The sequence below is a fragment of the Cyprinodon tularosa genome, unplaced genomic scaffold (assembly GCF_016077235.1).
Source record: "Cyprinodon tularosa strain WSP-4 unplaced genomic scaffold, ASM1607723v1 ctg182, whole genome shotgun sequence".
NCBI lineage: Eukaryota > Metazoa > Chordata > Actinopteri > Cyprinodontiformes > Cyprinodontidae > Cyprinodon > Cyprinodon tularosa.
In genome coordinates, this window is record NW_024038624.1 from 1,009,883 (window position 1) to 1,034,553 (window position 24,671).

A 24,671-nucleotide genomic window follows, 5' to 3' on the forward strand; every position below is an offset into this window, starting at 1 on the left:
CATTGGTTACAAGTCAAGCGGTTTTTTGGTTGGCTCTCTTTACACACGTGATTTTTGCTACTCTTCTGCCGCGTGAGATGCACAAATGCGTAGAAGGATTTGTATGTGTATTTTCGCGATTTGTAACCCCTTGCGCAGGCTCGCAGGCTCACATGCTGCCCTGACCGCAGGCTCGCAGGCTCACAAACAGCCTCTACCTTTTTTTTCCTCCACTGCGGGACTTGACGTGACAAGGATGATATATTGATACCATTCAGTAAGGAAAAAATTTAATCTATTATTAAACAAAAGGTTACGGAAAGATGGCAGAAGCTGTGGGAAGAGCATAGAACTGGAAGGTGGCTTTATAGTATTCAAAGGAAAATTGGTGAAATGAGGAGAACGGAAAGGAATAAAAAAGAGGTTATATCTAGATTAAGTTTCGGAAACACAGGGTTAAATGGAAACTTATTTAGAATGGGAACAGGAGGTTGTGGTTTTTGTTATCAAGGGGAGACGGTTGAGCATGTTTTGTTGTTTTGTTATAAATATTCTATGGAGAGAAGGGAATTATTAAGTTGGTTACAAGAAAATAAATTACAGTTAAATATACAAGATATTTTGGGGGGAAAAAAATCTACTTATGATTATTTTTGTAATTTGATAAACAATCTTGAAAAAACGAAATTGATAGAAAGGATATAAGTTTATTTATGTAAATATTGTTAATATTTATTTTTATTTTTCAGTGGGAAAATACATAGCATCCCGATCCACACTCCACTGAAGTAGATGGTGGTAATGCACATCATAAAGTTGCTTGCCAACCGCCATAAAACAGAAGCAGAAGAAGAAGAAACAGTTTTACTAATGCAAACTATAGAAAAAATTAAAGAAATATACTTACAGAAAGCTGACGGGATTCCATTGCTCTCAACTTAGCAGGTACAACCCTTAGGACCCCAGTAACGTCACGTACTGTACAATACCGCCAACTGGTGGTATGTGGCTGTATGTGAAGCAAGTTGTGCTGAACTGTCGCAGCAGAGAGAGGCTGTCTGTGAGCCTGCGGTCAGGGCAGCATGTGAGCCTGCGAGCCTGCGCAAGGGGTTACAAATCGCGAAAATACACATACAAATCCTTCTATGCATTTGTGCATCTCACGCGGCAGAAGAGTAGCAAAAATCACGTGTGTAAAGAGAGCCAACCGAAAAACCGCTTGACTTGTAACCAATGATTTGTCTGTATTTCTGGGTCTTGAAGCGAAAATACTTCAGACACAAGTGTCTCTGTGTCAGAGATGGGAAGTAACGAAGTACAAATACTTCGTTACTGTACTCAAGTAGATTTTTCTGATATTTTTACTTTACTTTACTACTTATTTTTATGGCGACTTTTTACTTCTACTCCTTACATTTTTACACAAATATCTGTACTTTCTACTCCTTACATTTTAAAAAATTGGCTCGTTACTTTAGTTTTGAATCATTTCAATGGAGTTACCGTTATTATTTTTCACGTCATCAATACTGTGAAAACGGAGCAGTTTTCCCCCTCTGTTTGCAAAGTGTAGCCGCCGTCTATCACACACAGCATCACATCCTTCACTACATTCCCCAGCATGCACCACAGACCGGCCGTCATGGCGGCGGCAGTTCCAAACAATTCACCCGGTAATTTACACTAGTTCCGAAATTACAACTCACCAGCGTAGCAAACTCTGAAGGTACCCACTGCGACAGCTTTAATATACATTCCGTAGTCGGCAATAAAACTTCCCAGTCAAATTACACATCTTCCCTTAGTCCGTCAGCATACTGGTCCGTGTGGAAACACGTACCGCATCGGAGCCAGTCTCTTATCCATTGTCCCAGGGCATTGGAAAAGACTATTAGGGGGCAGGGGTGTTAAGTGGGATTTCAATGTATGTAATAATTGTTTGCAATGTAATAAGTAGGTGAAATGGTAATGTTAGTATGGTTAAATTATTTCATAAATATGTATGTTTTTGTATGAATGATGCTATTGTCTGTATTTATTTTTCTACAATGTTAACTGTGCTTTATTGGCGATTTGCCTTCCTGTTTAGTTGGGCTGTCCCAATTGGCTGATTATTGGTGGGTCTATTTAAGGGGCACACTCCCAATGGCTTAGGGGGGCTGCTTGGAGAAACTGGTTGGAGAAACTGCTTTTGAAGGTCTGCTTAGAGAGACTATATTTAAAGTCAGCTTGCTGTGAGGCTGTCAGTGTTTTGAATGGCCTGCAATGGCCGGTTTTGTTTTCTTTATTTGAAAGTATTTTGTTTGTTTTGTTTTTTTTTTGTCTTCACCGTTGCACCAGTAAATAAACCGCTACACGCTTTTGAACTTGAATTTTGTTGTCCGCTGGTTCTTACCACCTTTTTGCAAGTCATCTGCTTACTCCTCCTCTGACGTGAGACGGGAGCTGACGAGCCGTTTTCTCACAAATACCAAATTCAGTCTAATTGGATGGGAATCTATGTTGCATTTGACGCACCACTACAAGATGAATCGACAGATTCGGCGGTATTCATTCGCGGCAAATCATTGCAGCTTGGTGGCGGTGGTGTTAGCATAGTAGCATGGACGACGAGATGATTGAAAATGAATACAACGGAGATCTAGTCCTATTGGCAGACATCCATTTAAAATGTAGGCAACGGCATGAAAAAAGTGGTTTCTACTTTTACTTTTATACTTTAAGTAAATTTACAAGCCTGTACTTTGTTACTTTTACTTGAGTAAAGAAGTTTAATCAGTACTTCCACTTTTACCAGAGTATTTTTTAACACAAGTATCTGTACTTTTACTTAAGTACGGAAAGTGAGTACTTTTGCAATCTCTGCTCTGTGTGTGCCTACAGATTGATCTACACATTTGCAAGTCTCAGTACACATTTGCAAGTCTCAGTACACATTTGCAGATCTGAATACAGATTTGTGGATTTTTTTACACATTTGCAGATTGTTGTACAGACACACAAATCTCCTCACACATTTACAGATTTATTTACACATTTTCAAATCCCACTACACACACACAAACCGAGATACAGACACACAACTCTCCACACACATTTGCAAATATTAAAGCTACCATTTTGGCCCCATAAAGAACAGCTATGCAGAGGGAATCTGTGCTTCAAGCAAACGTCCGCACTTAATTAGTACACAGGTTTATTCTCATGGGGTGTGAATATTTTGACATTGGTCTACCAATCCCTGATATGTGCAGCTTATTACTTATCTTTTAAGCTGATATTGAGTTTTCCTCCTCAGTTTACATTATGACAAAATCATAACAAATGTTACACTAGTCTCAGTTAAAACAACAAAAAGAACATTTATTTTCAAACAAAACATTAACAATGGACAAAAAAAAAATGGAAGGAACAGAAATGCATGTGCTTTATATGATTTTACAGAGATCAGAGCAGTGCGCTTCTGCTCTGAGAAGGTTGCAAGTACCCGGTTCGATCCCAACAGCCTCCACAAGACCTTTAACCCCTGACTGCTGCCTGGGCGCCGCACAATGGCAGCCCACTGCTCCCCAAGGGATGGGTCAAAATGCAGAGGTAAATTTCTCCAATGTGAGAGCAATTAAGTTCAATTATTATTATTATTATTATTATTATTATTATTATTATCAGGCCGAAGCATTCTTTGACCAGTATTGGGCAATGCCAAGAAACAAAGAAAAACACACAAAAAAATTGGCCAAAATTGCTGTCGGTTGAAGTATCTTTAATGTATCTCTAATGAAGCCTGAATACAAATAGCTGCTGCAGATTTCTTCAATCAGCAAAAACTGTGACTGCTTGTATCTTTTCTAATCCACATAAGCACCACTTTCTTTTGTTAGTGCAGCATATACAATTTTAATAAAATCCATTCGGGTTTTTAGTTCTTATTAGAGATGTAAACAAATAAACAACTAATTAATTGTTGATTTGTGGTTTATCAACTTCAAATTTGTTCCATCCAGTTAATTGATAATATCTGCTTGATGTTGCACTGCCGTCCACTAGAGAGTGCTGATGTTGCTTTTTAAGCAGAGCCTTCAAGGCATTAACAGAACTTATTCCAGAATGGAGGCATGCTGAAACGGAACCATGAATGATTCAAGGATCCGGTCTGGATTTATTAACTTTTTAATGGCAACGAGGATGCAGAATTAACTTATGTTGTTCGTTTTATAAAAATAAACACTGGATAAACTTCAGTTATCACCTAAATAAGCCCATTTGGACACGGTGTATGGAGGAGCAGCATCAACTTCTCTGATGTGTTTAGAAAGCAAGGATGTGATGATAGAGAGGGGAGAGCGCTGTGCAAAATATTTGTAAAATGATAGAAAAGTCCGGCTAGCAATAAGTCAGTCACTTATAAACATTGCTTAGATCACAAATTACAGTAAAATCAGAGCTATATCACAGTTAGTTACATCAGTGAAACAAAGTGGCAAAGTCTTACAGCGTATCGAAGTGTTATAACCTGTGTTAATAATAAAAATACATTAAAAATCATGCATTTCATGTATTTTATTCATCTTTTTGTATTCAGTATCCCAACAGATACCTGTTAAATTATATCTTATAAATATGTATAGTTTAATTATGTATAACAAGACATTATTTTGTTTATTCAGTTATAACACAGCTTGGTTTTTAACAGCTAAATAATTACAACTTAATGATGTGCTTCTTTTATTTACTGTAAAAAATATGAAGCCCTTCATTTTATGAAATATCCTCTTGATTCAAGAGAAAACCCAGATTTTTAAGAACATTGCTGTTTAGCAATTAACCATCTTGATCGAAGACGACGAAAGAAGATCAATAAACTTTTTTCATTCTTTAAAGACACACCGTGGACTTTGTGACCTGAAGAGTTCATGCATACGACTTATTTTAAATGATTTCTTAGGCCAATATACAGCACTTGACATCATCAATGCTACGAGTTATGCTTCACTTTTGAAATACTGACTATGTAACTTGGGAATTGGCCAGGTCACATGACCTCGAAGAACATATCGCTTTACAGTCACAGACTCCTATATCGTAATGGAGCTAAGGCTTTTGCTCTACTATTTTTCCGTCTGGTCGACTACTGGTCATGGCTGAGGCAAGGAAAAAGTTTAAACCTACTGAGGAGGCTTAAAGAAGAAAACTGGCTGAAAGATGAAATTGGATGTAAAACGGTTTATCTTTTCTCAAATTTATTATTAGATTGGTAAGTAAAAACATTATCCTACTATACAATCATGTATCTTTAATATTTTCAATGTTTAGTAGAAGCAAAATACGATCAGAGCAAGGTGACAGGCTACAAACAAAAGCTAAGAACCCCATAGCCTGAGTGTGTAAATCTCAGGCATTCCATGAAAACGACCGATTCCTACTTTTCATAAAAACAAAACCAGTAGAACATGGTAGTGATAATATTTTAGGCCAATCATACTGCTTAGTTGATTTTTTATTCTTTATTATTTAATAGGCGGAAAGGCTGTTATCGGTATCGGCCTTAAAACTGAATATCGGACATCGGCCACCACACCGATATTTAACCCGATATTTGATCAGCTTCTGAGTTTCTAAAGTCTGAAAAAAAAAATAAAATAAAAAAATACTAGTTCTTCTTCCTCAAAAACTTTTTTACAGACTTAAAAACTTCTAAAGACGAGGGAAAAAATATTGACACATTAAAATATCACAATATCTTCATATGCTGATATATTGCCATTTAAAACCACCATATCAATCTCTTTTACTAATGAAATATTGCTATATGTCATCGTTATGCTACGAAATCCCCCGAAAATTCACGAAATTTTGCCATTTTTATATGTTGATATATTGACGCGGTATCGATCTATTTTACTAACAAAATCTCACAAATTTGCAAAATATCACGAGAGTTTGTAACAGAACGATGAAATTTCACGAGATTTTGAAAGTAAAATAGATCGATACCGTGTTTTTAAAAATCAATTTGTTATCAGCAAATTAACATCTCTGTTGGATAAAGTCTCCCCACCCCATGCATGAAGCTGTTGCAAAACTGGAGAGCTCCTTCAGTGACAGACTGCTGTACCCTAAAGCCGGGCTTACACTGTGCAACTTTTTGCCCTTTTTGGTCCGACTTTCACCCTGATCGTGCGTCATGTAGTGTACGGGGGTAACGAGAGGCGATCAACCTCTCAAACCACCTGCCTATCAGGAATCGTGAGGTAGGAAGAAATTCAATCGGCCGTCGTGGGCAAATCGCTCTGTGTGCAAACAACGACTCTTCTTTTACGTTTTCTTAGCCATCTTTGTCCAAATACGTTGTTGCCTTTTCTTTTTGGGGCTTTCAGCACAAAATTGCACAAATTGCTATGGCAGCGTTTCACTCTAGTGAGCTTCATATTCCTCTTTTACTCGTTTGGCTTCCGGATAGACGAGTCCGATTAGTGCCATCTCACTGCGGAGTCCAACGTTATTAGTCGTACATTGTGAGCAGGTAGATTGCATCAGGTAGTCGGGTCTCACAGAATGAGAACATACATTGTTAGCTGTGAACTTTTAAATTCTGTGGTTTCGTCTTACAGCGTGAGCTGTAAGTGTTTGCAACAACTGGAAAAAAAAAATATATATAGCACAGTGTATGCCCGGCTTAAATGCACCAGGGAGCGTCATCACAGAGCCTTCCTCCAAGCAGCTGCACGACTCTATAACCAACTCTGTTCTCAAAAACCTCAATACGTTGTTGCATTCATGCTGAATTTGCAGTTTCTACCGTAGTCAGTTAAATAACATGCTGCTGTCATTTTTCACATCTCTGATGTTGCTGCTATTATTAAATATCCATTGCTGTAAAAATGTCCATTGCTTTGGATATTTATTCTCCAGGTGCACAGTTTTTATATTGTTAAACACAGTAACAATTGCCATTGTTGTTGTGATACTGTGTCGCGCATGCATGTTTAGAGGCGACGCTATGCGTGTGAGAAAAAAATGCGGTTAGAGCTTAAAGATGGAAACGCGAAAACAGCGTTTCAAAATCTTCCCTCTGAAGGCTTTATAAAAAAAACGATCGTTTACAGACCCCCGAAACGCCGGCTTCGTATGGATGAGAGGCTGGTTTGGTGAAAAATGTGTGTGTTTAGGCCAGGGTTTGACTTCGTGTGGACGGGACCTAAGAGGATTTTCTATTCTATTCTTTTCTAAATTGCTGCAAAAATATCAAGGAGAAGTTATCTAATTAGAGGTAGCAGTAAACCCCCAAAGATCTAGAACTGGCCAACATCGCCTACCTTAACAGCCTGCTCCAGTTTGGCTGACAGACTGGTCACAGACTTCTGCATGCGCTCATGCTCGTCCCTCTGCCGCTTGAGGATGGGGGCTTTTGCTTCGACCTCCTGCACAATGTCATCCAGATACTTGTTGACACGCTTGTTCTCCAGTCGCTCCAACTGCAGCTGCTCCTGGCTCTCCAGATACGCCGTGTACAACTGAAAACACACACAACTCCAGTCAAACATCTTTAAGATGAAACCGTTTGGTGGCGTTATTTAGAGATGATCACAATATCTGGATTCAATACTTTTTCAAACAAGATAAAACAATCCGTTTTCATTATGTTCCATAGATCCGTTTGAGGCGTGGTCATTTGAAACTGTGAAGTTTGGCTTTTTACAGCAAAGAACTGAAGTAGGACGACCTGAAAGTCTAAAAGCGATAACCAGCTATCAGGATAAACCAAAAGATTTAAATTACAGTGATTATATCATCCTCTATGGAATCTGAGTGAAGTTGATTCAAGAAATGATTATATTCAGATGTATTTAGTCTATTTTTATAACTAATGAAAATGTAAAAATATCTTGAACAGTAAAAATGAAAAAAAGCCTTTATGGTATTTTCTGTCTGTGATTTTTTACAAAAACAGTAGGTTTGTAACTGTGAAGTCGTTTCGAGGATCGAATTTATCCTTTATTCCTTTTTTCTTTTTTTAGGCATTTATGGCACTGGGGGTAGGATTAAAGGCTGGTTTATACTCAGACACCAGGTCGTCGCACAGTTCTAGAAATGAAATTGAAACATTTCTTAATCAGAAAAAGGTTTTGAGTGTAACTTTACTGTTTTCTCAGATTTCTTTGTTTTTATTTGTGTATAATTTCTTTAAAATTAAGTTTTAAACATGAAATACTCAAGATCACATTCTTCCCTTCAGGGTCGGGCTTTTGTGTGGAATGAGAACCGAAGCCATTATTATTGATTTGCATAGATGTTAGCACCAGCATTTTTGGTTAATGTGAGCTTCCAAATTTAGCCATTTTAGAGATCATGTGAAGTGAAGACATTGCTGCTTCCTCCGTCTGCTATCCATTGTTAATGTTTTGTTTGTTAATAAATGTTTTGTTTTTGAATAAAATGAGACTAATACAACATTTGTTTCATCATTTTTATAATTTAAACAGAGAAAGAAAACGCAATACTGGCTTCAAGAACCCCCTCCCCAAAAATAAATATATAAAGATCTGTGGCACATAGAGGGTCAGTTAGGTTAATGTTAAAATAGTCTGTATTGGCCTACAGAAACCACGGAATCAGAGGAAAACAACACCTATGGTCTAAATTAATTCTCTAATCTAAAAAGTAACGGTTTTACCTCAGTCAGTTTCATGCTGGGTTTTATTTTAGACACAGCAGCAGCTGTTGCAGACATTGTTGTTAATTGATCCTCTGCCAGAATGTCTCCACCAGCAGGTCCTAATGAGAAAAATATAGACAGGAAATCATCTAACTGTTGACAGGAAGATTGGGTGAGAACTTCAGTGTAATCTGAGAAGGAGCAGCAAAGGAAACAATTAAAAAAAGATTAAGGAAAACTAAATTCAACATAACTGACCTCTGAGTTTAGAAGAAGACAGCAGATCGTTGGCGTTGTCCAGCTCTTTCTCAAGGCCTTGGATCCTTTCCTTTAACTCGTTCACTGATTTTTCCGACTCACCGTTAATCTCCTGCAGCTTTTCCTCAAGAACCTTGTTGGCTAAAAAATAAAAGAGATAGAAAAAAGGAGAAAAGTTCAGAATTACAGCTGAAAACTAAAATTAAGAATACCTAATAACTGCAGCTGGTTTACATGAACTTATATTTGTTTGACAATAAAACAGGCTTAAACGAGGCACACTGACTTTTCAGTTTTTCAGTGAAAACCTTTTGTAACCTATCCAGGGGTCTGTGTCAGTTCTGTCCGCTGGGACCAGAGCAATCTATAGCTGGAGCAGTGATGATTTTAAGGAGCATGGAGGTCCATCATCCAAAGAACAATCCAAATCAGATGCAAATCAGACCCACCCATTGTTTTCTTGAGTTGTTAGAGTCTGCTGCTTTGCATTTGGCCATTTGAATCATGATGAGACTACTTAGGTTACTGAATGAATTCCAGGACCAAATTTTTGTTCTTTGGAAGCTCGAAATCCTCCCACTTTGTTCAGTGATGGCTTTCTTCAGTTTTAAGTAACAAAATAATTTGTCAGTAGAAACATAAGCCCAATTATTAATTCAAGAAAAATATCTAATATTTGTAACATTAAAAAAGAAAAAGCAATCCAAGTATTTGGTTTCCAAACCCCCACTTCCTTGACGCTACAAAATTACTTATCCACTGGCTTAAAAACCCATTCTATTTTCTGCCAAAACAAAAAAAAATTACCTGAAAGGTTCTGCTATAAACATCATATGTGGCCATGTGGGTACATAAGAAACTCCACAATAAATAAATAAATCTTTCTCAATTAATAAGTCATTAAAACAATATTATAATCCCGTCTTTGCGGGTGTATTCAAAGTCTGAACTGAAAGCCTGGGTTCCTACCTTCTCCTGCATCTTTCAACAGTTTGTGCAGCTCCTCCACGGCCCGACTCAGCTCCTCACTTTTTGCTTCAGAATCTGCTGCTGCGCCCTGTCAGAACAAGGAACTCAACATCATCCTTAGGAAACTCTCCAATATTTTAGAGCTAAATTAAATAAGCCACTTGAGAAACTGGCAGTGAGAAGCAAAATTAACTCCAATGGGCAAATATGGTGGACTTAAGACATTCTGGGCTAGACTGTCATCAAGTATTGTGTGTATGTGTGTGAAATGCTGTTATCTAATAGGACCAGTCGTGTGGAATATTGTATTCATGGTTCTTATGATTTTTATGAGAGTAGCTCATAAAATTATTTTTCTCTGCTGCACCGTCTTCATTCTGGTCACACTGGTAACTAAAACCATTCTTTCCATCTTTTAACTATATTGAAAGACAATGTTCACATCTCTCAATTGTATTTAAACTATCAAAGCCACCCCTTGAGACGATGTTCTGATCCACCTGCAGCTGCGGCGATGCACAGATTACTGGGTAGTGAAAAAGAAAACACTTTGACAATATTTTCCATACCTTGTATAAATTGGAAAGTTTAATGTTGGCATTCAACTCATTGCGAAACTTCTCCTCCATGATGGCCTGTTGCTCTTTTGCCTGAAAAAAGGAGCAAATCAGATCAGTGATCCCAAATCTCATGCATTTCACAACAAGCGATTCAAATGGCAATATGAGGTTGGAAATACACGTACTTCTTTCAGTTTGTTGATCATGTCTTCATTTTGCTTTTGAAGATGCTCATTTGAAGTTTTCAAACTGGTCACCTGATCGTGAAGTTTGGTTAACTGCAAATCAAATTATTAAAATGAATAAAGCCAGAAGATTCTAAGAATATACATCATTTCAACTACAAAATATTTCTACAAATAAAGAAATTTAGCCAACCTCATCATCTTTATTCTCCAGCAAACATTTCAGCTCCAAGATGTCATTCCCCTTTTCCCTGGAAAGAGAGAGCAGTTCCTCCGTCTTTGCCTTCAGCTCCTCTTTAAACCAAGACATCTGGCTATGCAGGAGCTCCTTCTCTTGTTCCATACGCTTCTCCTTGTACTAAACAGATGAAACAACTATGACCAATAGCTCATTTATAAGTTAATATTTATAAAAAACAAAAATCATCTCAGAACTCACCTTAATATTCACCTCTGAAGCTTCAAGTTCATCCACCTTCCTCTGCAGAGCCATCTTGGAGGTGTTCACTTCCACTAATTTATCATTCAGCTGCCTCAAGTCATCTAAAAGGGCAAAACAAAAAACTGGGTATAGTCATGTTCTTTTTTAAATACATAAATAATTATATTATTATATTATAATACAATAAATAATTAAACAGTGTACAAATCATTCGTTTAAGTCCCTACCATTTAGATTTTCTACTTCCAGAGATCTCTTTTCCAGGGTTCTCACGAGTTCCCGCTTTTCTGCCTCCAAATCCTCTTTGACTTTCGAAAGCAAGGTCTAAAGAGAAACAATGAAGGGTTTTACTGCAATATATGGTGGGAGATGTCAGGGACGATTTGCAAATAAAATTTGAAAGTGTGTTTGAGAAAAGAAAAAAAACAGCTGTTTGATGTGTAAACAAACATCCTGTCATAACATAAAACAAAAGAGGATGGTGCAGGCTGTCTCCTGGCACAAATTGTGTAAGAATAATAAAAGACATTTTTTAAATCTAAAAGTATTTAGCTTTTTAGAACCATGATAACATACAGTGGAATCTGCTTATAGTGGTCACAAATATAGTAATCAACTGCTTATATGGATCACAAGGCTTGGGACAGAATCATTTCTATACAAATGCTGTTTAAATTATTGGTTTATAGTAATCAAGAAATCGGCTTATAGTGTTCATTTTTGGCCATTTTATGAATGTAAACATGAGCAAAAATCATTTTAAAATGACGTGTACGTCTCAGAGGTATAAGAGCGCTTTGGTAAGGGTACCAGTGCTGCACGCAGCGAGGAGGGGGAGGATGAAGAAGAGGACAATGTTGTCCCTTCCAGAGCTGAGATGAGGAATGCAGTTTGCATTTTAAAGACTAGTCTCCTGCATGCTGAATTAAAAAACTTTGACCTTTTACATTGTTTTGAAAAAGAAGTGAACTCGGTTTTGGACATAACTCTGATCCAGGGAACCATGGATAAATATGTTAAGTGATTTTCATAATGCGGCGCAGCAGATCTCCAACACAAAACAGAGGTAAGCTAGCTTTAATTTTTTGTAGCCCTTGCAGTTATCTTCTATGTTGCTATTGTTTGTTTCAAACTTTATTTTCAGACATGCTTAAAAAAACGCACTGGTGGCACAGCAAAGCTGATGCACAGAATAAGTTACATATGCCTACTGTAGGCTATCAGAGTTATGTCCGCACACAGCGCAGTACTGTGCTGTGATTAAGCATTTGTTTCAAACTTTATTTTCAGAATTGTAAAAAAAATGCACACAGCACATAATAAGTTAGGTAGGCTACCAGAGTTAAGTCTGTGCACAGCACAGTATACTGTAATTAAACTTGCATGGTACTGTAATAAAATTCAGTAAATGCGGAAGCTATCCAATTCATTTCATTTTTCTCATTGAAAAACCATACAAATGCCATTTAGATGATATTCTGCATAAAAAATAAGTGAAAATAACTGTAAATTCGATTTTAGTAATTAACCGCTTATAGTGTTCAAATAGGTTCTAGACCAACGTGATCACTATAGGCGGATTCCACTGTATCTGATAGGTGGAAATCATATTTTATTGTACAAAGTGGAAGTTTAAAAACCACTGCTATACATGGCTAGGTACCTTTCCACCTCATGTTACTGCACACTGCCGATCAGCTGGCTAAATTAAATGATAATGAAATCTTTCATTGCTGCAGGGGCCGTCCAATGCAGCTTCAAATATCTTTGTATTTTCTGTGTTTTTCAACTATCTTTGTATTTTCTGTGTTTTTCAACCATCTTTGTATTTTCTGTGTGTTGCTTTACCTGCTCTGATGACAACTTCTCCTGGACAGACTCATTTTCCCTGTTCTTCTCAGACACACCTTTTAGTTCTTCACCTTAATCAGAGGTTTGATAGTAATTTTATTAATTAATAACAGTAAAAAATGAGAACCAGAAAGAGTTAAGCAAAGCGGAGAAAGTTTTACCCAGTTTAGTGAAATCCTCTTTGAGTTTTAGATGTTCTTGAGCCTGCGACAAGAGCTCCGCCTGACACCGCTGAAGTTGTTCAACTTTTTCGAAAAACTGTTGCTCTAAATAGGGAGAATAACCAGACTATATCAACCTATACCAGATTAAAAAAAAACATGTTTTATGCATGCAAAAACTATCAGTTAGCAAAAAACAAAATCGATGGTGTTAGCTTTAGCTAGCCTACGTTTTATAAAACGTTAAAACTGTTCTGAAAATAATAAGTATAATGAGACTATCCGATAGTATTGTTACAGGTATAAAAATATGTGACACAATTTTTACTATTGTTAATAAATGACTTGTGCTATTTACAGTCATTCCTCCTCACCAACATGTTTAGCACTAACGGCTAGCTACATTAGCACTAACTCACCGCTGTCAACCCGGAACTGTTCATGATGTGCTTTTAAAGAGTCGATTTCGTATTGCCGATTTAATAAAAGTTTCTCAAGTTTGCTTTGAAGAGTTGTCGGCAGTTTAGAGAGCTCGGAGGAATCCAACTCCTGCAACAGCAGTGCCGCCATTTTCAATACACCACCTGAACGCGCACGCGCTGTTTGACGCTTACTCCTTCTGTTTTTTTTTTTTTAAGCGGTTGGAAAACGTTTAAAGATGCACTACCGCCTCCTACTGGTAATGAGTATGTAATACAATGAAATAAAATCGCCTTTGTATTGATATGAACATTTCTGCATAAATACTGACAGTATTATTATCCTATCACCAACTAATCCAATATGCACTGATCCAGGAAAAAAATTATTTGGCCGCTGGCGGGTGGGGCTAGTGTACTAAGCTAGCTGTTTTTAACACGGAGCTATCAAAACAGCTCAGGTGTCTTGATGAAAACAAATAAAACGAATTAAGTCAGTCTGACAATAATTTTAGTTCTGCTTTTTGTTCCCAATTCATCAAGTTTAAATGTATTTATAGGAGAGTTAATCAGAGGAGCTCCAGTTTTATAAATACAGGTTAATATCATATTAATTTGTATTTATTTTGATTCCTTTCTAACTTCCAGGCAACATATTTATGTAGTTTTTATTTGAGATTAAAAGAATGCAATGATAATAATTAAATGCTCAGATTAAAATATTAAGAACAATAGTCTTTATTTTATAATCAGTTATTGTAAGTTCCACATTTAGATAATCATTAATAGTTTTGACTAAGAGGGGTACGAATGGTAAGACAAAAACCCTAAAGGATTCCACAAGTCAGACAAAGTTGGGAAATACGGGCCTAGAAGAGCAGATGAGTGATATGATGTGTTTCCAGAGCAACAGTTTCTCTTTCCACCCAAAGCCCACTCCTTTCTGTTGCAGGGATGATCAGTTTAGAGGTTCTGCTGATTAACCTGAATCTTAACTGTTGCTTTTTTAGCAACAGGAAAGAGTTTTGATCCTGTAAGTGCTATTATATTTACACTCCTGCCTGACTACAGCACGAAGGAGTGGAATTTGGGTGGAGAAAAACCTGTTGTCTAACTAAAGCTTTAAGAGTTCACCCACATCTCACCCAGAGAACAACAGAAGTTTCCTTAATCTCATCTAAAGCTGTGAAGGCCTGACTGGTTCGACTGTATGGTTTAGATATAGAAAAATAGCATTTCTTAAATAAAATCAAAAAATCCCTCCAAACTTGGTGGTAAAATTTCCTTAATCCCAATCTGTTTGTTACAGTCACCGCACAATGGCAGCCCACTGCTCCCCAAAGGGAAGGGTTAAATGCAGAGAGTAATTTTGTTGCTCTGTACTTGTGACAGTATAATGACAATAAAAAGCTGGGGAAAAAATGTTTGATTATCCCTATTACAAAAACTTACAACAAAAATATAATGTTTGGGAAGTGATTGATGCTGATGAAAAGTTTTAATGATGTCATATTAAAGTAAACGTTCATTGCCGCAGGTTTTTCTCCTATTAAAGGTATAGTGGAGGATATTCTTCTTCTGGGTGGATCATCAAAATAAGTGGTCCTCCTAATTGTCAATCACTCGACCCCATTTTAACTTATCGGTGGTGAGTCTGACATAGTGGAAAAATCGCAAAATCTTCTTTTGGAAATTAAGTTTTATGAGCAATGCAAACAGTAACTTTTAAACAGCGTGCATTAGGAGAAATGGGCTTGTGCACGCTCCTGTATGCGTTTAATAGGTGTTCCCTCTTGGGAGCGGGTACAGGGTTGTGGATGTGCATTTTTATTTGGAAGTGGAGAGGAAGGAGCTTTTCAAAAATTCGCAAAAATCCTCCACTATACCTTTAAATAATAACATTGCGCATGCTCTCCTCAAGCTTCAAGGAAGTTGGAGCGGAACAAGATGGGAGGAACCACGGAGGCTGTGGGCTTTGCTTTCCCCCAGGGCGGAGGGGAGGATGTGGGATTTCGGTGTTAGCCCCATATTGTCACCATCACCATCCACCTCTTCAGTTCTTGTAACTCTTCATATATTTTACCTTCCGTATGACTTACTCGTGGCCACGATGAACACTGTGCTGAAACAAGAAAATCATTAAAAAAAAAGCCTCTATAGTTGGGAAGTCCATGTAGGATTGACTATAACTTGAAATGTGTTCCTTGTGTCAGGTTTGGTGGAGGTTTTGAGGACCCAAATGCAGAGAGGAGTAGGCACGGATGAGTTTGAATGGTTTAATGAAAGTCCAAGGGAAACAGAGGCAAAAATACAAAATACAAAAATACTGAAAACCAAACAAAACCAACAAACATCATGAAAAATACTTGAGGGAAGCAAGAGACTAGGAAGCAACTAAACATCTACAACACACACAAGAAACCAGTACTGAATGAAGGCTCTGGTGCTCTTTTAAGTCCATCACTATGATTATTAAGATTACTTTCACCTTTGTAGGCTACCCAAGTTCTCTACAAAGATCCTCTATAGTAGAGATGCACAACTCACACTAACCCACACACAGGAACCCTGACAGTACCTCCCCTTCAAGGGTGGATACCAGATGCCTTTAGAGTCAAAAAACAAACCCGAAAAAAGAAGAGAAACACAAAACAACCCACCCAGGGTGGGCGGATGGGGGCCCAGGAAGGAGGGCAAAACAAAACAAAACCCAGAGCTTATGTGGTAATGTGGCCTTTTTGTTAAGTTTATTGCATGTTTTCTAATTTTGGATTTTCTTTATTTTTGAACTTGTTTGCTTGTTTTCAATTTTGTGTGTTGCATGTTTTTTTTGGATTTTGTTTGGAGGCCACATTGCCACTCACACCTGGACACGCCCACAGCAACGGCACAGGTGTTTCCCATCAACCAAGCAGCGTGCCGACTGGGACGCTGATTAAAAAGGCAGCTGTTTGGTTGGAGAGACACACCGGACATGGGAAGGCCGATCATGGAGGGAGCCGGACGGAGCGGGTGAGAGAGAAGCAGCGGGAGAGGTTTGGGAACTGACTGCCGGAGGCCCGCTGGAGCGAGGTGCAGAGACGCGCACCGGAGCGAGGTGCAGAGACGCGCACCGGAGCGTCGGCCTTCCATATGAGCGAGGTGCAGAGACGCGCACCGGAGCGAGGTGCAGAGAAGCGCACCGGAGCGTCGGCCTTCCATATGAGCGAGGTGCAGAGACGCACACTGGAGCAAGGTGCAGAGACGCGCACCGGAGCGAGGTGCAGAGACGCGCACCGGAGCGTTGGCCTTCCATATGAGCGAGGTGCAGAGACGCACACCGGAGCAAGGTGCAGAGACGCACACCGGAGCGAGGTGCAGAGACGCGCACCGGAGCGAGGTGCAGAGACGCGCACCGGAGCGTTGGCCTTCCATATGAGCGAGGTGCAGAGACGCACACCGGAGCGAGGTGCAGAGACGCACACCGGAGCAAGGTGCAGAGACGCACACCGGAGCGAGGTGCAGAGACGCGCACCGGAGCGAGGTGCAGAGACGCGCACCGGAGCGTTGGCCTTCCATATGAGCGAGGTGCAGAGACGCACACCGGAGCGAGGTGCAGAGACGCGCACCGGAGCGAGGTGCAGAGACGCGCACCGGAGCGAGGTGCAGAGACGCGCACCGGAGCGAGGTGCAGAGACGCGCACCGGAGCGAGGTGCAGAGACGCGCACCGGAGCGAGGTGCAGAGACGCGCACCGGAGCGAGGTGCCGGAGCGAGGTGCAGAGACGCGCACCGGAGCGTTGGCCTTCCATATGAGCGAGGTGCAGAGACGCACACCGGAGCGAGGCGCAGAGACGCGCACCGGAGAGACGCGCACCGGAGCGAGGCGCAGAGGCCCGTCATGGAGTGAGGCGCAGAGGCACGCTGGCGAGAGGCGCATGTTGGAGGTGACCTCGCTAAGGCCAGCTATGCTGGAGAGGCCCACACGCGCAGCGTGCCGGAACGAGGATCCAGCGCTGGGGTGGATGGTGCCCTCCATTGTACCCGCCAAGTGCGCATCTTTTAACAGACTGGCCCATTGACTCTGCTGCTCTTCATCGTCTGTATTTTTATCTTTCTTTTTAATCTTTTTCCTTTTAACTTATCTTTTTATCTTTTTTATTGGACTTTAATTGATTAAACTTTTTAAAGCTCTGCTCACAATCGCCGCAGTCTGTTGGGTTTTATGTTTTTTTCTAAGATGATCGCACCTCTCGGGTGCCACACTTAAACAAAAACATCAACCACCAGAGGTGGGCAACAGTGAGGCAGTGTCTCTGGAGGCCAGCCGTGATGCTGGAGGCAAGGCAGAGTCTCTGGAGGCTGGCGGCGATGAAGGAGAGCCTCTGGAGGTCGACGACGAAGGAGGGCCTCTGGAGGATGCCCTCTCTGCAGCAGGGACCTTGAGGGCTGCCGACTGCGGCTGAGAAACAATCTAGGAGGGGGCCGCCGACTGCGGCTCTGGAACAACCTCGAAGGGGGCGAGGAGCACCCAATGAGGGCTCTTGGAGGCTTGGAGCACCCGCTGTGGGACCTTGGACATGAACTCTCACTGGGCTTTAAGTCTGAGACCATTTCATCAGCGGGCTCAGGGGTCTCTGGATGGCACAGAGCGGGCTCAGGGGTCTCATGAGAGTGGACACTAAAGGACTCTGAGACTGGAGAAGGGATGGCTGGCTGGCACGGAGCTGAAATCAGAGAGGAATCAGACGCTGGGAAAGCAGGCAAACAAAGAGAAGGTTTAGATGGTGGTGATCTGTTTAGAGGCCGAGAGATGGCAGCCTGTATATTCCACTCAGCTAAAGCTAGGTAACCTGTCTGAAGAAAAAAGGTTTTGAGTTCTGGATCAGACTGTACTGCCCTCTTTACTTCAAGGGGGACTAATTGTGGGTAGGAAATTAAGCGTTTCTCTTACGAGTCTTCAAACTTCACTTGCCTTTTCTGCTGGGTCCATCTTGGCTGGTTTCTTCTTTCAGGTTTGGTGGAGGTTTTGAGGACCTAAATGTAGAGAGGAGTAGGCACAGATGAGTTTGGATGGTTTAATGAAAGTCCAAGGGAAACAGAGGCAGAAATACAAAATACAAAAATACTGTAAACCAAACAAAACCAATAAACATCATGAAAAATACTCGAGGGAAGCAAGAGACTAGGAAGCAACTAAAGATCTACAACACACACCTGTGTTCACCTGTGTAGGCTACCCAAGTTCTCCACAAAGATCCTCTATAGTAGAGATGCACAACTATAGGAACCCTGACACTTTGGTCTAAACCAGAAGTCTTTATGATCCAAAAAGGTGCTATTGGCCAGATTTAAAGCTATGTGAAGTTATCTCTAAATCTTTATTAGCCATTGCAAAATAACCCTTATAAGTTTTCTAAAATTCAGAAAACATACATGACTCAAAAAAATTAAAGGAACACTTTGTAATCAGAGTATAGCATCAAGTTAATTAAACTTCTGGGATATTGATTTGGTCAGGTAAGTAGCAGAGGGGGTTGTTAATCAGTTTTAGCTGCTTTGGTGTTAATGAAATTAACAACAGGTGCACTAGAGGGGCAACAATGAGACGACCATCAAAACAGGAATGGTTTTACAGGCGGAGGCCTCTGACATTTTCCCCCTCCTCTTCTTTTCTGACTCTTTTTCACCAGTTTTGCATTTGGCTAGGGTCACTGTCACTACTGTTAGCATGAGGCGCTACCTGGACCCTACAGAGGTTGCACAGGCGGTCCAACTCCTCCAGGATGGCACATCAAAACCTGACATTGCCAGAAGTTTTGCTGTGTCTCCCAGCACAATCTCAAGAGCATGGAGGAGATTCCAGGAGAAAGGCAATTACTCCAGGAGAGCTGGACAGGGCCGTAGAAGGTCTACAACCCATCAGCAGGACCAGTATCTGCTCCTTTGTGCAAGGAGGAGGAGGAGGAGCACTGCCAGAGCCCTACAAAATGACCTCCAGCAGGCCAATGGTGTGAATGTCTCTGACCAAACAACCAGAAACAGACTTCACATGGGTGGTCTGAGAGCCCAACATCCTCTAGTGGGCCCTGTGCTCACTGCCTGGCACCGTGAAGCTCAAACTGCCACTGGCGCCCTGTGCTTTTCACAGATGAGAGCAGGTTCACACTGAGCACATGTGACAGACATGAAAGGGTCTGGAGAAGCCGTGGAGAACGTTATGCTGCCTGTAACGTCTTTCAGCATGGCCGGATTGGTGGTGGGTCAGTGATGGTCTGGGGAGCATATCCATGGAGGGAAGCACAGACCTATACAGGCTAGACAACAGCACCCTGAGTGCCATTAGGTATCGGGATGAAATCCTTGCACCCACTGTCAGACCCTATGCTGGTGCAGTGGGTCCTGGGTTCCTCCTGGTGTACGACAATGCCTCATGTGGCCAGAGTATGCAGGCAGTTCCTGGAGGATGAAGGAGGAATTGATACCATTGATTGGCCCCCACGCTCATCTGACTTAAATCCAATAGAAAACCTCCAGGACATTATGTTTCGATCCATCCGATGCCGCCAGGTTGCACCTCAGACTCTCCAGGAGCTCAGTGATGCCCTAGTCCAGATCTGGGAGGAGGAGCATGCCCTGATGTTGTCAGGCATGCACACAAGCACGTGGGGGCCAAACAAATGACTGAATACCATTTTGAGTTATGAAATTTCAGCAAAATGGACTAGCCCGTTGCATCATTTTTTCACTGTAATTTTTTGGGGTGTCTTTGAATTCAGCCCTCTGTAGGTAAATAGTTTTCATTTCCATCAAATGATGTGGCATCCTATTGTTCCTAACATCACCCAGTCCATATCAGTATAAATGAGAAGCATAATTTTTTTCCCCCATTGAGATCTGATGTCCTTTAATTTTTTTGAGCAGTGTACAAATAAGTAAAGTAAAGGAGAGAAAAACTTTTCTTCAATGAGACGTAATAAGGACATTTTGTAAATCAAACCTATCAGTGAAAATCTTCTAGATTTTGAATTCATGCAGGGGTAAATTGAAAATATGTTTCTTAGCTTCTTAGATTAGTCGACATCTTCATGATATATATTTTTCAGGAGTTCTCAGAGACAGAGTGAGGGACGCTGCAGATTTGAAGTTGAAAACGATATGTTATGGTTGTTATGATTGTTATAATAATTATATTTATAATATTTTTATGTTATAATATATTTGGTTGTTACACAAGGGACTAATACATTGATATTTTAAAGTTCTTAAAAATATATTTGCACTTACAACTATTCGTATTACGCACCAAAGTTTTATTTGTTATTAATGTTGCTGATGTTTTTGAGCCCTTACAAACCACTGAAAAGTACCAGTGTATCTGTAAATATAAAATATTTTTGTTCTGTTACTGTTACTAGCACTGAATAAATGCATGGCATTCAAAATTGTGTTTGAGCTAATTTCTGCTGAATACAAAAGCCTTTAAATCCTTTAACTCTAGGTTTATCATCCCCAACCCTTATAGAGTGTTCCCACCAACTTTCATTACAAAGTTACACCTTTGCTCCTGATGCATGATTTCACAGAGTTTCTGTTCGGGTGGTCAGACTTTATATGGAAACAGAAATGTCATCTAATCAAGAAAAATATTCTAATGAATAAAGTTGAAAAAGGAGGGATTGGAGCCCTTGACTTCACATCTTTAAACAATTCATGCAAAATTAAATATTTAAAAAAATCTTCTAAAAAACCCAAACTCTATATGGAATGCTATTCCCATTTACAACTCTGACAAAATTGGAGGATTGCCCTTTTTTAGATGCAATTACAGTATACCCAAAATACCCTTAAAATGATCTACGTTTCATTAACAAATGCTGTTACCGGTACACTGGTCATTTTTATACAAACACAATTTTTCTCCTTATAAATATTATATCTGGAATAATGAAGACATTAAATACAAAAATAAGACAATCTTTTATAGAAAATGTTTGTCATTTTGTAATTAAGAAAACAACCAACAAAAAGTTAAGAAGTATTCTATTACGAGGTGATGTTTTTTCACCAGCTTGTATATTGGTCCAACACTTTTGAAAATATAAATTGGAATTGGACTTGGTTGCTCCTTAAAAAACACCTAATAAACAATAAAGTAAGAGAAATTTCTTATAAAATTGTTCATAATGTTTATCCTATTAAAGCATTTTCGATAAAAAAAAATATATATATATATATATATATATGTATATATATATATATATATATATATATATATATGAATAGAATTTGGACCCAATGTGTACTTTTTGTAAAAATACTGAAGAAAAGCTTATTCATCTTATTTTGGAATTGTAATTATACCAAAATATTCTGGAGAGATATGTCAATTTTTTTCATCAAAAAATTTTTTAACATTACTTTAATAGATAAGGATGTTTTGTTTGGGATTGTCATGATTGGTACACAAGTGTGACCCAATAATGCAGAACACCACGAGACTGGAAACAGTTGAAAAGTTAAACAGAGTTTATTGAATACAATCCAAATGATATTATGTTCAGGTTCTGGTCCTGGGCAAACGGGTTCACCGGAGTCTGCGAGGAAGACAGTTTAGTTAGCCAGGCTCTTGGAGGTTTGTCCTTGATAGTTTCTGGTTTGTACCTTGAGGGTCCTTGAGTGGAGCTTGGAGAGGAAGGTTGTTGGAACTGGAGAGAGTCTGACTTGCAGAGTCAGTTAGCTGCTTCAGCGTCTTGCTTCTAGGTAGGTAGCTGACCTTGAGTTTGGGTTTCCAGCTCTCATGTCCAGAGCTGCATGGGAACTCGAGGAAGTCTTCTGGTTTGGCTCACAGGGCAGGCTCGGCGGGTTAAGCTCCTCCAGAGCTTCACAAGGGAAAAACTGGTTTCCTGGAAAAACAGAGATAGAGTTAGAATCCAGCTGGGATTCAAAGTCAACGAAGATACTCAGAGGTTCTAGGCTTAGGTGCTAACCAACTGGCTCAACACTGCGGCGTTGAGGCAAGGTCTGAAGACAGCTTAAGTAGTGGGTCCTCCTGATGATGGTAACGAGCAGCAGCTGTGCAGAGGGCTCTGCTCAGGAGGATCCACGGCGGACTCTGCTGGAGAAGAGAGGTACTTCTCCAGCTTCCAACAGGGATGGAAAAATGTGAATTTGTCAAAAGCGAATTTTTATGTTATTAATTTTTTTTTATTATTTATGGTTAATATCATATTCACACCTCCAAATATTTACAACAAAAACCTAATTTCCAGATTTTATTATCTTCTATTAATATCTATATAGAATCCTTAAAATTTAGTTCAAATGCTAAAGCCATGCAAATTCTAACTGCCCATAAAGAATTATTATAACCCTCGAGCATAGATTTGATTTGGACATTTTAAAATAATAGTTCTGTTCTGTAAAGCCCTTTGTTGTTGTATATGTTCATCATTATTAATGTTCTATATTGTTAATGTATGTTCTTTTTTTGCGATAATGAAAAAAAATTAATTATAATATCTGCTCAGCCCCTCCGCATGCCAGTGACGTTACGCTACATGATTGGCTGAACGTTGCCACGTGACGTAAAACATTATGGTTGTCCAGACAACAATAATAACATTGCGCAGCATCAGTGTGCCGAGTCGAGGGCATCTGTAGTAGCATATCTAATGACCAATGAAGTTTTACCTGATCGATAACAAAACTAAAAAAAATCTGTTTAGGGTGAACAAAGTTAAAAAGTAAAAAGATGCAAAAAGTAAAAAAAAAAAAAGTGGAAAAACAAAAATAGTAACTCCACCATAGTGTCTCTTTACGGCTAATTTTGCCGGTCCCAAGCCCGGGTAAAGGAGGAGGGTTCGTACTGTAATAATATAAACATTAATAAAAAAAAAATGATAAAAATGAAATTAAAAAATAAATTAACATTAATGGACAGAAAAAGTAGCTCTATATATTCTGAGTGTTTTTACTTACTTAGTCTCTCTCTAACGACGTTATTTCTCCCACAGCGCCAATAACATGCACATCACATCATATGGCTGATTATGCAAATTAGGCAATGATGTCATTCAGCAATTTATAGAGATTTACAGCACAGCCTATTAGGGTGGCCAGATGTCCGGCTTTAGGGCGGACAGTCCGGATTTTCATTGCACTGTCCGGCGTCCAGCTGGACATGTATTTGTCCTCCTTTATGAGGCACTAGGCTTGTAGAGCAGATTTTTATTTATTTATTTATTTTTTTTGCTGGGCTGCAGCACAATATCCAATAATCTTTTCTCCTGTAATGTCTTGCCAGGATGGAGGTTGAGATGAAAACCTGTTTGTTAAATGTGCCAACAAAGATTATGAAATGTGAAAATGTAAAATAGCATGAGTATGGGGAAAACTCAGCAGAAGAATTATGCGTAATGATGTACCCATGCGTGCTTCTTAACGTGATAATTAGTTAATTAATTGCGAATAGGGGCATTCTTGGCTTGCCATACTTTTGCAGTCTGGACGCTGAGGGTAAACATGCTGTGGCTCTGACTGCAGCGCTGAGAGGGACTCCAATGGGGTTGGGTCAGGGGAGGCGCCCAACGGCAGCACCTGCCGCTGGAGGACAAGATTAAGAGCAAGATTTCACTAGATTTGTCTCTAGTCGCTTTCTTTTTTAAAAAGAGTCGCAAGAGGGGTCTGAAAAGTGAGACAAGGTCACTGAGTTGGCAAAAAATGAGCAGCATAGGCGGATCTACTGGGGTGGTGATCTCTGATTGGTACGTTTTCAAGTGGGAATGCTTATGCATTCCCACTTATTGTTTTTCTGTTTCTCTTTATTATTATTATCAAGTGGGAATGCTTATGCATTCCCACTTATTGTTTTTCTGTTTCTCTTTATTATTATCAAGTGGGAATGCTTATGCATTCCCACTTATTGTTTTTCTGTTTCTCTTTATCAAGTGGGAATGCTTATGCATTCCCACTTATTGTTTTTCTGTTTCTCTTTATCAAGTGGGAATGCTTATGCATTCCCACTTATTGTTTTTCTGTTTCTCTTTATTATTATTATTATTATTATTATTATTATTCCACTTTCCGTACGTTTTTCGGACTCTTTCAACTCCTTCATACTTCATCCGATTTCAACAAATTTGGTATCAAAACGTTCAGCTTCTTCTGGGCTAGCTTGCTATGACTTTTGGTAACTTCAGCTATTATACTTT

At 39.6% G+C, this 24,671-nt stretch overlaps 1 protein-coding gene across 4 annotated transcripts in view; it reads right to left on the reverse strand.

The window, feature by feature from the left end:
• tprb (translocated promoter region b, nuclear basket protein) overlaps nucleotides 1–13,659 on the reverse strand; it is a 42,128-nt gene extending 28,469 nt beyond the window's left edge. For 3 of the 4 annotated variants that reach the window (XM_038282408.1, XM_038282407.1, XM_038282406.1), the window contains exons 1-12: nucleotides 13,481–13,631; nucleotides 13,062–13,166; nucleotides 12,898–12,971; nucleotides 11,277–11,373; nucleotides 11,047–11,150; nucleotides 10,801–10,965; nucleotides 10,608–10,700; nucleotides 10,432–10,512; nucleotides 9,863–9,950; nucleotides 8,894–9,034; nucleotides 8,654–8,754; nucleotides 7,296–7,493 (exon numbers count right to left, since the gene is read on the reverse strand). In XM_038282408.1, coding sequence (XP_038138336.1) covers nucleotides 7,296–7,493; nucleotides 8,654–8,754; nucleotides 8,894–9,034; nucleotides 9,863–9,950; nucleotides 10,432–10,512; nucleotides 10,608–10,700; nucleotides 10,801–10,965; nucleotides 11,047–11,150; nucleotides 11,277–11,373; nucleotides 12,898–12,971; nucleotides 13,062–13,166; nucleotides 13,481–13,631 — 1,398 coding nt within the window. Of the gene's footprint in view, nucleotides 1–7,295; nucleotides 7,494–8,653; nucleotides 8,755–8,893; nucleotides 9,035–9,862; nucleotides 9,951–10,431; nucleotides 10,513–10,607; nucleotides 10,701–10,800; nucleotides 10,966–11,046; nucleotides 11,151–11,276; nucleotides 11,374–12,897; nucleotides 12,972–13,061; nucleotides 13,167–13,480 lie in introns of all 4 variants that reach the window. The other variant, XM_038282405.1, reaches the window with a different exon arrangement.
• Between the last annotated feature and the right edge of the window lie 11,012 nt (nucleotides 13,660–24,671).